Below are 13985 nucleotides of genomic sequence, written 5' to 3'. Positions count from 1 at the left end.
CAGGGACAATGACTTCCAAACTCCCCTCCCCATCAACCTCCGTCTCTTTGAGGGGCCCTGGGAGCGTGCTGTCTCACAGCAGGCAGTCTGCTGGAGAGTGTATCGGAGTAGGGAGGGGCTGCGGGGTAGGAGGGTGCTGTGCAGGGAGCGAAGCCTAACAGATATAGTGTATTGTCAAGAGGAAAAAGAGTTTGCATGGGAGAGATCCATTGCTCCCTCATCCTCACCCCCAACCCCACCCATCTGAACCTAAGCAGCTGACCCTCCGGGGTAGGGGGCTAGACAGAGCTCCTTGCACCACCAGCCCCTGGCTACAGGTCTGGGATGACGAGTATCCCAAAGGCATCTCTACATTTTAAATTTGCATACCCACTTCCAAAGGGCGGGGGTGTGGGATGTTGTGGTTATAGCCCAGCTAAAGCCGCCGGAGATGGCTAAGGCGATCGATTGGACTGGTTACGCTCCTTGGTGTCGATCTGAGGGTAGGGGCGGGGTCCCCCCTTCCTCCCGGGTCCCTCCTCTTTCACCATCTGCTTTGGGATTTGGCTTGGGCTACTAAGCTCCCTCCGGTTCCAGTGTTTTCCCTCCTCCCTTCTCCTCCTGCTCGGTGGAAGGGCCTTTGACAGACTTTCGGGGGAGGGGGAGGAGGGATGGAGATTAAAGAGGGAATTGCGACCCCGAGTGGATACAGAGACAGAGCTGGAGAGGCAAGAGTTGCTCCTCTTCCTTCTACTCCACAAATCTGAGAAAGCATAGTTACCCCCAACCTGCTGCTGAGCGGGCGAACCCGCGCCAAGGATTTTAACCCGCTGCTCTTCTGAATTAAGCTCTTTCCGTCCCTGGTTTGTTTCCTCACTTCCCTCCCCCCTCCCTCCTCCCGCCGTCTCCTCTCCCCTTGCTCCCCCCCTCCTCGGTTTTCTCTCTGTCTTCTTCCAAGTTTCCTTCTTCACTTGCACCAGAGCAGAATTCTGATGGAACTGCAAAGATGTTCGTATCCAGACTCCTGGATTTTCAAAAGACAAAATATGCAAGGTAAAGCTGACATTTGCATGCCTAGCAATCCCCTTCCTCCTCCGCGCCCAATTTCCTTTAACAGTTGGGGTACGGGTGAGGGCCAAGCCTTCCTCACTTCAAGAGAGGAGGAAGACACTTGTGGGGCTGCACCCCAGGGAGTCTAGAATCCTTTGAGAAGAATAGGTTTATCTGGGATGTGAGTGTGGCTCCTATACTCATCCTTTATCTTACTTCCCATCACTCTTAAGAATTTCAAAAGGAAAAATTGTTTAAAACAGGGAGAAAAAAATTCTTTCTGATATATAGAGGGAAGGTATGGGACCTAAGAGAATTATGTTGGATTCAAGAGTATGATTGCCAGGCATAGGAGCAGAGGGAGCTATCCAAAATCGTTTCCTTGAGATCTTGAATTAACTTATGCTTAATTCTCTGGAGCTTGGAGGAGAGGGGAAAAGAGGGGGGAGGGAGAGATATTACCTATTTAGATACCACAAGACTCAAAGAAAACCAAAAGCAGGAGTAAAAATACAGGACAAAAGACATAGGATCCTTCCATAGAACTTCAGACCTTAAGGATACGAGACATGATCAGATTTTGTACATGTCCTCAAAGGTACCATTTTATGTGACGTTCTTGGGAGGATTTCTCTAAAGGTATGGCTGACGTTTTCATCTCTTTGGAAACCCTCAAGAGATTGGAGCGTGCTATTTCACCTGGAAATTGTGAAGGAGTTTTGGGGCATAATTGTGAATCGATGTAAAAATATGTATTCTTACTAAGGAGATGTTCTTAATTCTTCCTGATGTTAAGGGGAAATTAGTGGATAGACAGATCATTCTTTTGTCATTAAGATGCTGTAGTCTGTTGTTTATAAGACAAATTCTTAAAGTGTATCAATGTCTGGTGTTTAGAATGACATCATTGGAAAACTGATTGGAAGCAAGTGAAGTTTCTTCCACTGTCACCCAAAGAAAGGTTAAATAATTCTTCTTTCTAGTTAATACCAATAGGAAAACCTCGACAGTATGTTTCTAGAAAAAGTTAGAAAAAATCCTGCTTGGGAAAAGATATTAAATGGGAAACAATCACTTTGCCCAACTTCAGGGTGAGTTACTACTGAACTTCCTGATGGCAGGAGGCAAGAGGTCACAACTGTGGGAATGCCAGAGACGTCTTGTTGTTGATTTGGGGTGGATGTTTCACTAGAAAACTTTTCTTTGGTGTCCTCCATCTAGGTAACAAGACAGAAAAAGTTGGAAAAGTAAAAGGATTGGGCAGTTTTTAGTTGAAATAATTAAGGATTCAAGAGGTGCTGGAGTAGTCAGTCCATAATAACAATGTTTTAACTGCCAGCTATGTTGTATGCCAGGCACTATGCTAAGTGCTGGGGATGCAAAGAAAGGAAAAAGATAAGTCCTTGTGCTCACAGTCTAATGAAGGAGACGACATGCAAATAACTACGTGCAAACAAGATATATGCAGGAGAAACTGGAGATAATCAACAGGAAGAAAGCATTAGAATTAAGGGGGATCAGTAAAGGCTTCCTACAGAAGGTAAGATTTTAGCTGGGAAGCCAGGAAGTGGAGATGAGGAGTGAGAGTATTCCAGGCTTGGGGTAGAGGTCAGGGGTGAGTCTAGTCAATGAAAATTCCCAGAGTTAGGAAATAGAGCAACAGTGTAATAAGGCCAGTGTCACTGAATGAAAGAATGTATGGGAGGTTGGAGATAATCCAGCTTCCTTTGCCCTCCTCCACAATTCTTTTCCTCCTATGCAATTTAGGGGGAGGAAATTGTGAAATCAAAGTAATTACCATGAAATAACAGAATTTTAGAGCCACAAAATGACCTAAGTGAGCATCTAGTCTAAACTTTTTCATCCTTCCCCCATTTTACAGATGAAGAAATTGAAGCTGAGAGAGGGGAAAGTAACATCCAAGGTCATAGAGTGCTAAGTGCTACAGCCTTAAACCCAGATTCTTGACTCCATGTACATCCCTTTGCTTCCTCCTTCTGTTACTTTGCTTTCATAGGTGCAATTTGAAAAGAATTATCTTTCAAAGATCACATACATTTCTGGCCTGTGGTATCTTAGATGCCCATTTGCCTAATGGCACAAGGGAGATATTAAATTAACTAATGGGTTATTCCTAATTCTGTGTTTTCATGATTCTAATAAATATTGTTGGATTGCTAAGAGGGTCCCAGGGAAGTAGGGACTTCCTACTGTTTTGCTAACAAAATGCCCTTAAGCTAGAATATGACCCATAGAGAAGCTGGTGCATGCTTTGTGTTTTGTTGTTGTAGAGGCAAGTAAGAGGCAGCTGTATTTTGATGAGCCCTAGCAACTTTGGAGGTTGCTGGGATGAAGGAGTGTGTCTAGATCAGGCTTATACATCTGGCAAATTGGAGACTAGGACTGGCTGGCTCCCCAGCAGATTTTGCCCGGTGATTGCTTCTCTGAACTGAAGGGAATTGGGATTGCAGCAGCTGAGGGAATGCTCCCACAGTGAAAGGATGTGTTAGAAAGTAATTAAAACACCATCTCTTCTGCGAAACGGATAATGTGTGTGTAGCTACTTTGGACAAAATTGGCAAGTAAGTATCATCACCGTCCTGTCTACTTCCTTTTCCCTGCCTCTTGGGCTACTTTCCCCATCACTCCTACTCTCTATTGCTATTGGTTTCCTCTACCCAGGGAAAGACCTCAACATCAAGTGTTTAGTCCGAGATAATATTGTTGGTTGTGTTCCATCTTTACCATGGGGATTTACATCTGCACAGATGTTAAACTGACATTCCTAAAGCAAAGGTCTAACTGTGTTGCTCTCCTGCTCAATAAACTCCCATAGCTCCCTATTACCTCCAACACAAGTACCAGCTCTTCCTTTTAGCATTTAAAGCCCTTCATAACCTGGCTCCATCTACCTTTCCAGTCTTGTATATATATATTACTCCCCTTCGAGCCCTTCAAACTGGCCTCACTGTCCTCAGATGCAAATCTCCCATCTCCATATCTTTGTGTAGGCTATATTCTATGCCTGCCACGCCCTCTCTTTTCACCTCTACCTCTTAGAATTCCTCATTTCCTTCAGAGCTCAGTTCAAATGCCATTTTCCTGACCTTCCCCCCACACTCGTGCCTCCTCAAATTACTTTGCACTTATTTTGTATATATTCATTTGTTATGTGGAGTTTGCCCTGTAGAATGTAAGTAAGCTTCTGGAGGGCAGGGATAATTTCATTTTTGCCTTTGCATCTCCAAGACCTAGCACAATGCCTGGCACATAGTAGGCACTCAACAAATGTTTATTTGCTTGGTTGATGTTAAACCTCATCTTTAGTTGGAGAATGAAAAGGTTTGTTTTTTCAAAGGAACCCAAACATCCTTGGAGCAGGTAGCCAGGTGGGGCAGGATCTGGGAGGGGGGCCTAAACCCTGGGCATTTCATAGGTCCCAAATGTATTTCATATCACTGCTTTACGTTTTTGCAGATAGAATATGGATGGGACCAGACCTGTGATGTCATCGATGTAGGGAGCTCTTGATGAGGAATTCCGTCTTTCAATACAAGTCAGCACTTTCTATGTAACTTTATTGTCTTAGAAAGTCACCTAGAGCACAGATAAGTTGGTGAGTTTTGCAGGGTCACACTGCTAGTATCAAAGATGGGAACCTGGATCTTTCTGGCTTCGTGGCCAGCTCTGGTTCATCTAGGAGAACTTGCCAAAGAAAGAACCCACCCACCACACCATAATGGCTAGCAAAATAATTCTCTGGACATCAGGCCACACTTATTTCAAGTAAAACACTTGGTTAGACAGCTCTAACCAAGGGGAAAATACACTTAAAGAGAGACATTTTTGAAATGATCATATTAGAAGGGTTTATTAATTAAAGTAATACATTAAAAATATGCATAAGGGTCAGCTAGGTGGTGCAGTGGATAGAGCACTGGTCCTGGACTCAGGAAGACCTGAGTTCAAATGTGGCCTCAGACACATAACACTAATTAGCTCTGTGACTCTGGGCAAGAGTCACTTAACCCCAAGTGCCTCACTAGAAAAAAAAATGCACAAGGCAGGTAGTGTGGAACAGTGACATAAACTGTGGATTGGGAAACAACAGATCTGGGTTGTAGTTTCAGTTCAGGGATGAAGTCAGTGTGTGACCTCAGGTGAATCAATCAACCCATCTGTGCCTCAACTTCCTCTTCTGTAAAATGAGGAAGGTGGATTAAATGCTTTCCAAAGTCTCTTCTATTTCTAGAATTTTGAAAGGAGTCTATAGGGATGTGTGAACTTATGCTGCAGGTATGCTATAGAGCTGTAGGCAATATGCATCAGATACAGAAATAAAGGTTCTATTTTGCATTTAGAGGTCAGATAAAGTAAATTATACAATACCATTTGCCAGCAGCTCTTCTGGAATGAGCTAGAGTAAGGATCCTGATTTGGTATTTCTTTTAAATCAACTTTTCTCTAGCAGATTGGTCACTGTTGAAAATTCAAATATGACCTCTGAGGAGGAGGATGGACACCCGGAGATGTCACCTATTTCCACACTCATTCTGATTCTTTTGAATGTGGTGAACTTGCAACTAACTACTCACCTTCAGGGTTGGATAGCCTCCAGAGAAAGCCAGGCAAATTCTCACAGTGCTCCCATACTGAATATCTTCAGAGGAGTCAGGATTTCATATAAACCTCTGGTGTTCTCCTCCTCCTTGGAAAAGCAGAGAATGTGGAGGCTTTCCCTCATGCCCTCAGTCTTAATAGCCTTTTGGGTGAGAGGTTTCAGCATTTTTATCTGAAGAATGAAAGGATTGGACATCCAGTGATCACCTGGATTGATGCCTGAGTGACCTCAAACATGTCACCTAATCTTGAAGAGCCTCTGTTTTCTCATTTGTGAAACTATGGCACTGGATTGAATGACTTCCAAGGTCCTTTCCAGCTCTACACTTATGATCCTATGGGTTGATCATTAATAATAATCATTTATTTACTACCTAACATGTATGAGACTCTCCATGAGGAATACAGAGAAACATGACTCCATTCTTCCTCTCGAGGAGCTTAGATACTAATTAGGGAGACAAGATGTGTACATAAGCAAAATGACAAGACATCATTGTAGAGACGGGAGCTACCTACTTCATCTCCCACCAGCAACAACTGCTGACCATCTATCAGCAACAGACAGAGAAGCACAGGGGTCCTAGTGGTGGCAGCTCCCAGACCACTGGTCCTTCTTCCAGACCACCCCTCATAGACATCATCTAGGGAGGCAACTCCTGTAGGGAAAGGGTCATTCTGACCATCTGCCACTGCACAGCAAACCAGCTTAGATGAAGCAGCAAGACACCTTTAGGGAAAGAGAGGAGGCAGCATGTGCCAGGCAAGTCAAACCACCAGCACTACCACATTGACCACCATCTCCCCTCAGACCCCAGTGGAGATAGCCCAGAGTCCCAAAGCCTTGGGAATAGCCATGTTTCCAGCCCATTACCCTCAGCCATCACCCTGGGAAGCAACCCCTATGGAGATGCAGCCTGGCAATTACTCCTGCAGGTGTTACAGCCACAGACACAGAAGACCCAGATGAGAAGGTTCTTGACGCTGTCAGATAGTTCAGCATCAGACACTGATTTGATTTTACCAGTGAAAAGGCATTAAATGACACTAAAGAAGAGGAATTACCATCTGCTTTGCTGCTGCACCCTAAGGATCACAGGACTTTTCCATTTGACTTGCATGTGGAACCTTCCATATGTATTTTCTCCCCTATTAGCGTGTTTGTTCTCTGTGAGCAGAAACTGTCTTACTTTTCTCTTTGTATACTCAGCGTTCTGCATACAGTAAGTGCTTAATAGATGTTTTATTCATTCATTTATTCATTCATTCACAAGTAGATAAATAACAATCAAAGTATCTCAGGAGAATGATGTTTAGGCCAAACTAGTTCTGCAGAAAAAAGGGCAGAATAATCTTTTTGGCCCTTGTATCTAAACTTCTCATATCCTCCTGTGCCCAGCACAGAGCTCTGCATACAGCAAGTGCTCATTACTTGATTCTTGAATTGAATATTCCATTGTAGATGAGACCTATCAGAAGACAGGGGAGCCAAGGCATGCATTGCATTTCAGCGAAGTTGAATGAAACATTGGTGAGGGGATTACAAATCTCCATGTGTAGCTTCTCTACCACTACTAGTATCGGCTCTAGCTCCATAATGCTGCTGGGGTCTGTTCTTTTCTTCTACTCCCACCAGATCAGCTGGGTAGTACAGTCCATAGGTGGGTGGACCTGGAGTTAGGAAGAATTGATTTCAAATTTGACCTCAGAAATTGACCAGCTGTGTGACCCTGGGCAAGTCACTTAATTTCTGTTTGCTTCAGTTCCCTCATTGTAAAATAGGGACAATGATAGCACCTACCTCTTAGGGTTGTTATGAGGATCAAATGAAATAATTATAAAGCAGCTGGCACATAGTAGGTGCTATATAAAAATGTGTGAGCTATTATTATTGTTGTTGTTAGTTTAAGCCTTTATTACTTCTCTCAGGTATGAGTCCTAGTCTAGATTACTGGTTTCCCTGACTCAAGTCTCTCACCTCTTCAGCCTTCACATAGCTTCCAGAGTGATCTTCCTAATACAAAAACAGGACTATATCACTCACCTCCAGTGAAACCTTCAGTGACTCCTGATTGCCTTTTTGAAAAATTGAGTCCTGTGATTTCATAGGTGCAAGGAACTCTATCAAACAATGCAGATAAGCAACCGCTCTACAATTTGAATCTTGGAGAATGGCCAGGGTCACTAAGAGGGTAAGTGACTTGTCCGAAGTCACACAACCTGTATGTTTAAGATATGGGACTTGAACCCAGGCCTTCCTGAACTCTGGTTGGGGCCGTGGCCATTATATCATACCATCTCCCTTTTGTCCATAGGATAAAAAATATTTTAAAGTCCTTAATCCAGCATCCACACATAATCTGGCTCAAATCTCTTTTCCGGACTCCTTTTTCACTAGTCCCCTTCACAGACATCAGTCAAGCTGGATCTCCAGCTGCCCCCTAATGTCATCGCACCATCTCTTGTCTCCATGCTTTCAGACAGGCCCTCACCAATGCCTGGAGTGCCCTTCTTCTATATCTCTGCCTGTCAGAACTTCCCTTCCTTTAAGACCCAGCTCAGGTTCTCTTTCCTTTAAGAATCCTTTCTTGATGCCCTCAGATGGAAGTGATTTTTCTCTCCTCAAATTTTTTTCCCCAGGAAATTTGTCTGACTAATTACATTTTACCTTTTGTCACTTTTATTGATGTACATGTCCTATCCCCATTACTAAGTCTAGAGCCGGAAGGGTCCTCAGAGGTTATCTGGTCTAACCATCTCCTTTTGGAGATGAGGAAAATGAGGCTCAGGGGTATGAGGCGACTTGCAAGGCCACTCAGGTAGCAAATAACAGAGATGAGACTTGAACCCAGGTCCTCCAGAAATCAAAGCCCCTTTCCACAAGGTGTAAGAATGGCTTCTCATTTTGTTTTTGTTTTCCCAGTGCCCGACATATAGTAGATACTTAATAAATATGTAAATTGAATTGAGTTATTGCAGCATAATGTTTTCTAATCTTATCTGCTATGAATCTTTTTCTTTTAGTTAGGGGTGGGGGTGGAGGAAGAGAAAATGCCTTGTTATTGGAAATGTAGTATATTGTCTGTATGTGAACCTAAAGTGTATTTCAGAAAGCTGCACAGCCTTAGTTATCTCCTCCATCTAGGCAGATAGGAAGAATGCATTTGCTAATGGGCTATTAGCAGTCCTTCAGGATAATGCCATCCAAAAGTGTTTTGTGCAAATTCTATTAACTGAAAGAACAAGTCAGTAGCTCACGAAGAGGACGGAGGGGGTGGGGCGGGGGAGAGGGGAGGAGCTGATCCCTGACATTTATGTAGGGCCCTCAGGTTTATAAAGTGCTTCACATATTTTATCATCTTTGAGCTTCATAATCTATGGTATAGAGAGACCCCAGGTTTATTATGCCTATTTTACAAATGATCACTTTGAGGTCATTAAGTTAAATGATTTGACTATGGTCACATCATTTGTAAGTAGCAGAGACAGAATGGGAAGGCTCTTAGAATCATAGATTTAGAGCTAATACAAACCTTATAGATCCAACCACCTCAGTTTTCAGATGAGGAAACTGAGGCCTAGGAAGTTAAGTGACTAGACTGTAGTCGCACAGCTAAACAGTGTCAGAAGCACTCCTAATTCCAAGTGCAGCAGGCTTTTCTTTATTCACACTAGCCAACGTGAGCTTCCTCTTCTTATATTTTTTGGCAAAATTTGTCTCCGTTCCTAATTCTCAGAAGATTTCTGAAACTACCTGGGGAAATATCTACGTAACATATTGTTTTACTTACAGTTTGTTTAGGTTAAAGCTACCAGACTGTAAGCTTTGTGTGGACAAAAACTTTTTCTGATCTAGAGGATTTTTATCCTTTATGTTTTTTATATCTCCAGAGTGTTAAACATGATTCTGTACATACAGTAGGCACTTAGTGATTGTGAATTGAATTCACCTATAAGCACTTTGCACATGCACAGTCCATTTAACTTATTTTTTAGAGAAAAAAAATCATTTTTCTGTTAAACATGTTTAGAAAGGAGGTAGGGGCTCTTACACTGAAACCAGGGGAATAGCTGAACTTTCTGGCAAGGGCCATAAGGAAGTTACATCTTTGTGGCTGAGAAATCTGTAGTTTCCTAAGTTTGACTCAAATTAAATGCCTTTCCTTTTTCAAATAGAAAAATTTGGCGGATGAAACGGAGACTGAATAGCTCTTGGGCTCCTGACAGAATGGACCTTATCAATTATCAGCGTTAGAAAGACAACAACCCTTCATTTCTGATCAAATACATTAGAGTTTATCAAGTTTATTTGCCCAGCACTGTGCTGGGCATAGTGAGGAGAAAAGAAATGTAAATAGCACAGTGCCTTGAATATTTTTCTTTTTGGTTTGTACCAATGATTTCATTCATATAGGGAATTCCCAGTGTAAAAGCTACCTCTGCTAATGCAGTTCAACAATTAATCTGTTTTTAAAATATTTTCTTTAATTGTATTTTTTCTATTTTTCTAAATTTTCTCCACCTCTGACCTCCCCCCTCCACTTGAAAAGAAAAGAAAAGACAATTTGATTTGAAGAGTAGTGGAAGGGTAGGTTTGAGTGTTCTTTTCTTGGCTAGGCAATTGGAGTTAAGTGACTTGCCCAGGGTCACATAGCTAGTTATGTGTCTCAGGATGGATTTGAATTCAGATCCTCCTGACTCCAGGGCTGGTGCTCTATTCTCTACACCACCTAACTGCCCCTGCAGGAAGGTTTGGCTAGATCAGGAAAAATCTGATTATGAAAAGCCTTGAATGCCAAACTGAAAAGTTTCCATTTTATCTACTAAGCAATACAGTTCATTCTAGGTTCTTTTTTTTTTCTTTAAAAAAACATTGATGCCTTTCAGGCTTTATATTACTCTCATTTCTGGGAGTCTCCTCCTCTCCCCTGTTGAATCCTTCTTTGTGAAACAGACAAATCATCAAACAAAAGCATCTGTTACAGTGATAGCATCTGGCAACGTATATGACATTCTATCCTGATAATCCCCTACCTTTCTGCCACACTGAAAGTCTTTGATGAAACGTTTTCAGTTCATCCCTTTGCAGTATGAATTGAAATGAGGAAAAACTAGAAGCCATTGTAATAGTCCAAGCACGAGGTCATCAGGGCACAGACAAGGGTGATGATGGTGGTGATGGACAAATTTTGGGACATTTCAAAGGAAGAATTAACAAGACTGGGAAGAATCAATGCTGCCTTAAACTTAGAAGCTCTCATTCAGTTTTCTGCATTATAAGTTATAGCCTGAAATGTGAGGCTTTCTACACCACACAGGATGAGGAACAGAGGAGACTATAGAGCCTCTGACACTTTTTCTGTGTGGTGTTTGAACAAATAGTCTATTCAGCCAAACAACTATTTAGTTCAATGATGGGAAAAAAAAATTAGTCATGGATGCTTGATTGAACTGAGGGCAGTTTTTAAAAAATTAATTTATTTTGAATTATCAACAATCACTTCCATAAGCTTTAGAGTTTTAAATTTTTCTCCCCCTTCTTCCCCACCTCCCTCCCCAAGACAGCATGCAATCCGATATAGGCTATACATATACATTCTGAAGGCAGTTTTGACTGAGTTCTGAGAATGGTCAGTCTTATCCTAGATTGATACAGCCTTAGACTACATCTTGGGGGTAAAAAATTTTTAAATAACAAACATTTAAAAAAAATTTGAGAGTCATTTGCATAGAGCAGATGATTAAATCTGGGAGAAAATGAGGTCACCAAGTGAGATATTATAGAGCAGAGGTTCTTCATCTGAGGTCTGTGGAATTAATTATAATAATATTTTGTGGGGTTTTTTGGTTTTGTTTTGTTTTGTTTTTCATTTTTGTTTTTTGTTTTTTGGCTAGGCAGTGGGGTTAAGCGACTTGCCCAGGGTCACACAGCTAGTAAGTGTTATGTGTCTGAGGCCAGATTTGAACTCAGGTCCTCCTGAATCCAGGGCCAGTTCTCTATCCACTGCACCACCTAGCTGCCCCTATAATAATATTTTGGTAACTGTATTTGAATATAATTAGATACCTTTGCTTTATAACCTGTGTGATTTACTTTATGTATTTAAAAGCGTTATTCTAAGAAGTTTTTCATAGATTTCACCACGCTGCTAAAAGGGCCAATGGCATAAAAAAGGTTAAGATCCTGTGGTATAGAGAGACAAGAAGTCTCAGAACAGAGTATTAGGGTAGAACCACAGTTAGGAGGCTTGATATGAATGATGAGACAGCAAAGGAGACTGAGAAGGAGCATCAGACAAGTAGAAGAAAGACAAGGAGCGAGTAGTGTATGGGGTGTTCAGAGAAGACTAGCATCTCTGGAATGAGGGCTTGCTGAGCCCTTTTCAGGGCTACTCATCCACCTTTGGGGTCCACCTGCCACCCAACTCTGACTTGTGGCTCCAAGAAGCTGTAGCATGTCCCACAGTCACACCCTGGTAAAACTGTCTTGGCAGATGGGCTAAACCAGGTTGAGGGTAGCTGACAAGCCTCAGACTTGTTAGTGAGTTAGGGGGATGTCTACTCCAACCATGTGAATAGTTCCTCTGACAGAATAGGTGGATAAGGATAATTTGTTCCAATGGCCACGAAGGCAGCTGAAGCAGGCTCTGTCCGTGGAATGCTTAGAAGTTGGTCAGGCATCAAAGAGGCCAAGGTCATCCACTGCATGCTAGATCATTGCTGGTCATGTTGACTTTCATCTCATCCTGGACTTCAGTGACTGGAAGAGAAAGTGATGCTGGCAACTTTGTGCAACTCTGCCTCACTTAAATCCAATCCATGCAAAAGTCAAGACATCACCCTGCATGTTATGGATCCTCTTCAAAAATGCAGGACAAACAACAGTGTCATGAAGACCCAGAGAGGAGGGAGCGTAAGGGAGGAGAAGATGGTCAGCAATGTCAAGTGCTGACAAGAAGGCAAAAAGGAAGGGACTAAGAAAAGGCTAATAGATCTGACAATTAAGAGATCATTGTTAACTTTGAAGAAAGTAGTTTCAGTAGAGTGAAGTTGGACGTCAAAGGGAGACCCACGATAGGGGCTATAAAGACTGACTTAAAGTCACACAGCCAGTACAAAACGATCATGGGTCTTTATGTTCCAGAATGGACAAAGGCAGAGGCAGACTGGTTTGTTATTCTCTCGGCTGGAATCTTTATCTAAAGGGTGCTTTAATTCAAGGGGCCCAAACTCCCCAGGCAGTTCTGCCAACCTTCCACTAAGGCCTGCATGTTAGAGCTCACAAGACCACAGAGCCTAATTCCAGGGCAGATTAGGCTGTCTGCAATTGAATAAGCAGTGAGTGACAAGTGGATTTATCTTGAAGGTGAGATAGGAGACAGACTAATACAATAATAGCAAGAAGTGATGTGAGGAGACGGTCTCACTTGTAAACCCTTAAGTCTGATAGAAAGACAACCTATTTTAATTAATAACCTATCCTCATGGAACTCAATGTTTTGTAAAATTCTTTCCCCAACGTGCCTCAAATGACCCTTACAACAACTCTGTGAAGTAAATACAATAAGTCTCATCCTGATTTTATAATTACAGAAACTAAGAAAACTTGAGGTGACTTGTTTGAGATCATATAGCAAGTCACTGGTGGGAATAAGGATAGAATGTAGGTCTTCTGACTTATGGTCCAGTGATTTTCCAATTTTTTGTAATAGGGTTAAAACACAGTGATCAGTTACTAAACTGTGCATACCCTTATATCCAGTGATACCATTAGACCTATACCCCAAAGAGATCAAAGAAAAGACAAAAAGGATCTAAATATACAAGATTATTTATAGCAGATTTTTTTAGGTAGTGAAGAACTAAAAACTAAGGGTGTGCCCATCATTTGGGGAATGGCTGAACAAATTATGGCATATGAATATAACAGAATACTATTGTGTCAAAAGAAATTACAAAAGGGACAATTTCAGAAAAACCTGGGAAGACTTGTGTGAACTGATGCAAAGTGAAGTGAGCACAACTAGTTAACAATTTATACAGTAACAACAACACTATAAAACAAACATCTTTGAAAGAACTATCATTTGCACAATAACCCAACCATGATCCCAAAGGACTGATGATGAAGAATCCTACCCATCTGACAGAAATTATGAGGCTTTTCTTTTTCTTTTTTGTTTCAGGAGAGGCGAGGAGGTAAAAGGTAAAAATAAATGCTTGTTAATTGAAAATTTGTAGTTAAAAAAAGAAAAAAAATCCAGTGATCAGGACCATTTGTACAGGAAACTTACAGAAGAAACCTATCATTTTATGGGGAGGAGATCTTGTTGAAT

The 13985-nt window shown here is 41.9% G+C and overlaps 1 protein-coding gene across 1 annotated transcript in view; it reads left to right on the top strand.

Annotated features, from left to right (window-relative positions):
- Positions 1 to 595: 595 nt before the first annotated feature.
- The window catches only part of MMD2 (monocyte to macrophage differentiation associated 2), a 106574-nt gene continuing 93184 nt past the window's right edge, over positions 596 to 13985 (top strand). Inside the window, exon 1 of the mRNA XM_021008424.2 lies at positions 596 to 1032. Coding sequence (XP_020864083.1) covers positions 986 to 1032 — 47 coding nt within the window. The 5' untranslated portion in view covers positions 596 to 985. The remainder of the gene's footprint in view (positions 1033 to 13985) is intronic.

This window comes from Phascolarctos cinereus, unplaced genomic scaffold, assembly GCF_003287225.1.
Source record: "Phascolarctos cinereus isolate Bilbo 61053 unplaced genomic scaffold, phaCin_HiC Scaffold_4;HRSCAF=312, whole genome shotgun sequence".
NCBI lineage: Eukaryota > Metazoa > Chordata > Mammalia > Diprotodontia > Phascolarctidae > Phascolarctos > Phascolarctos cinereus.
This window is presented reverse-complemented; position numbering and strand designations above follow the sequence as displayed.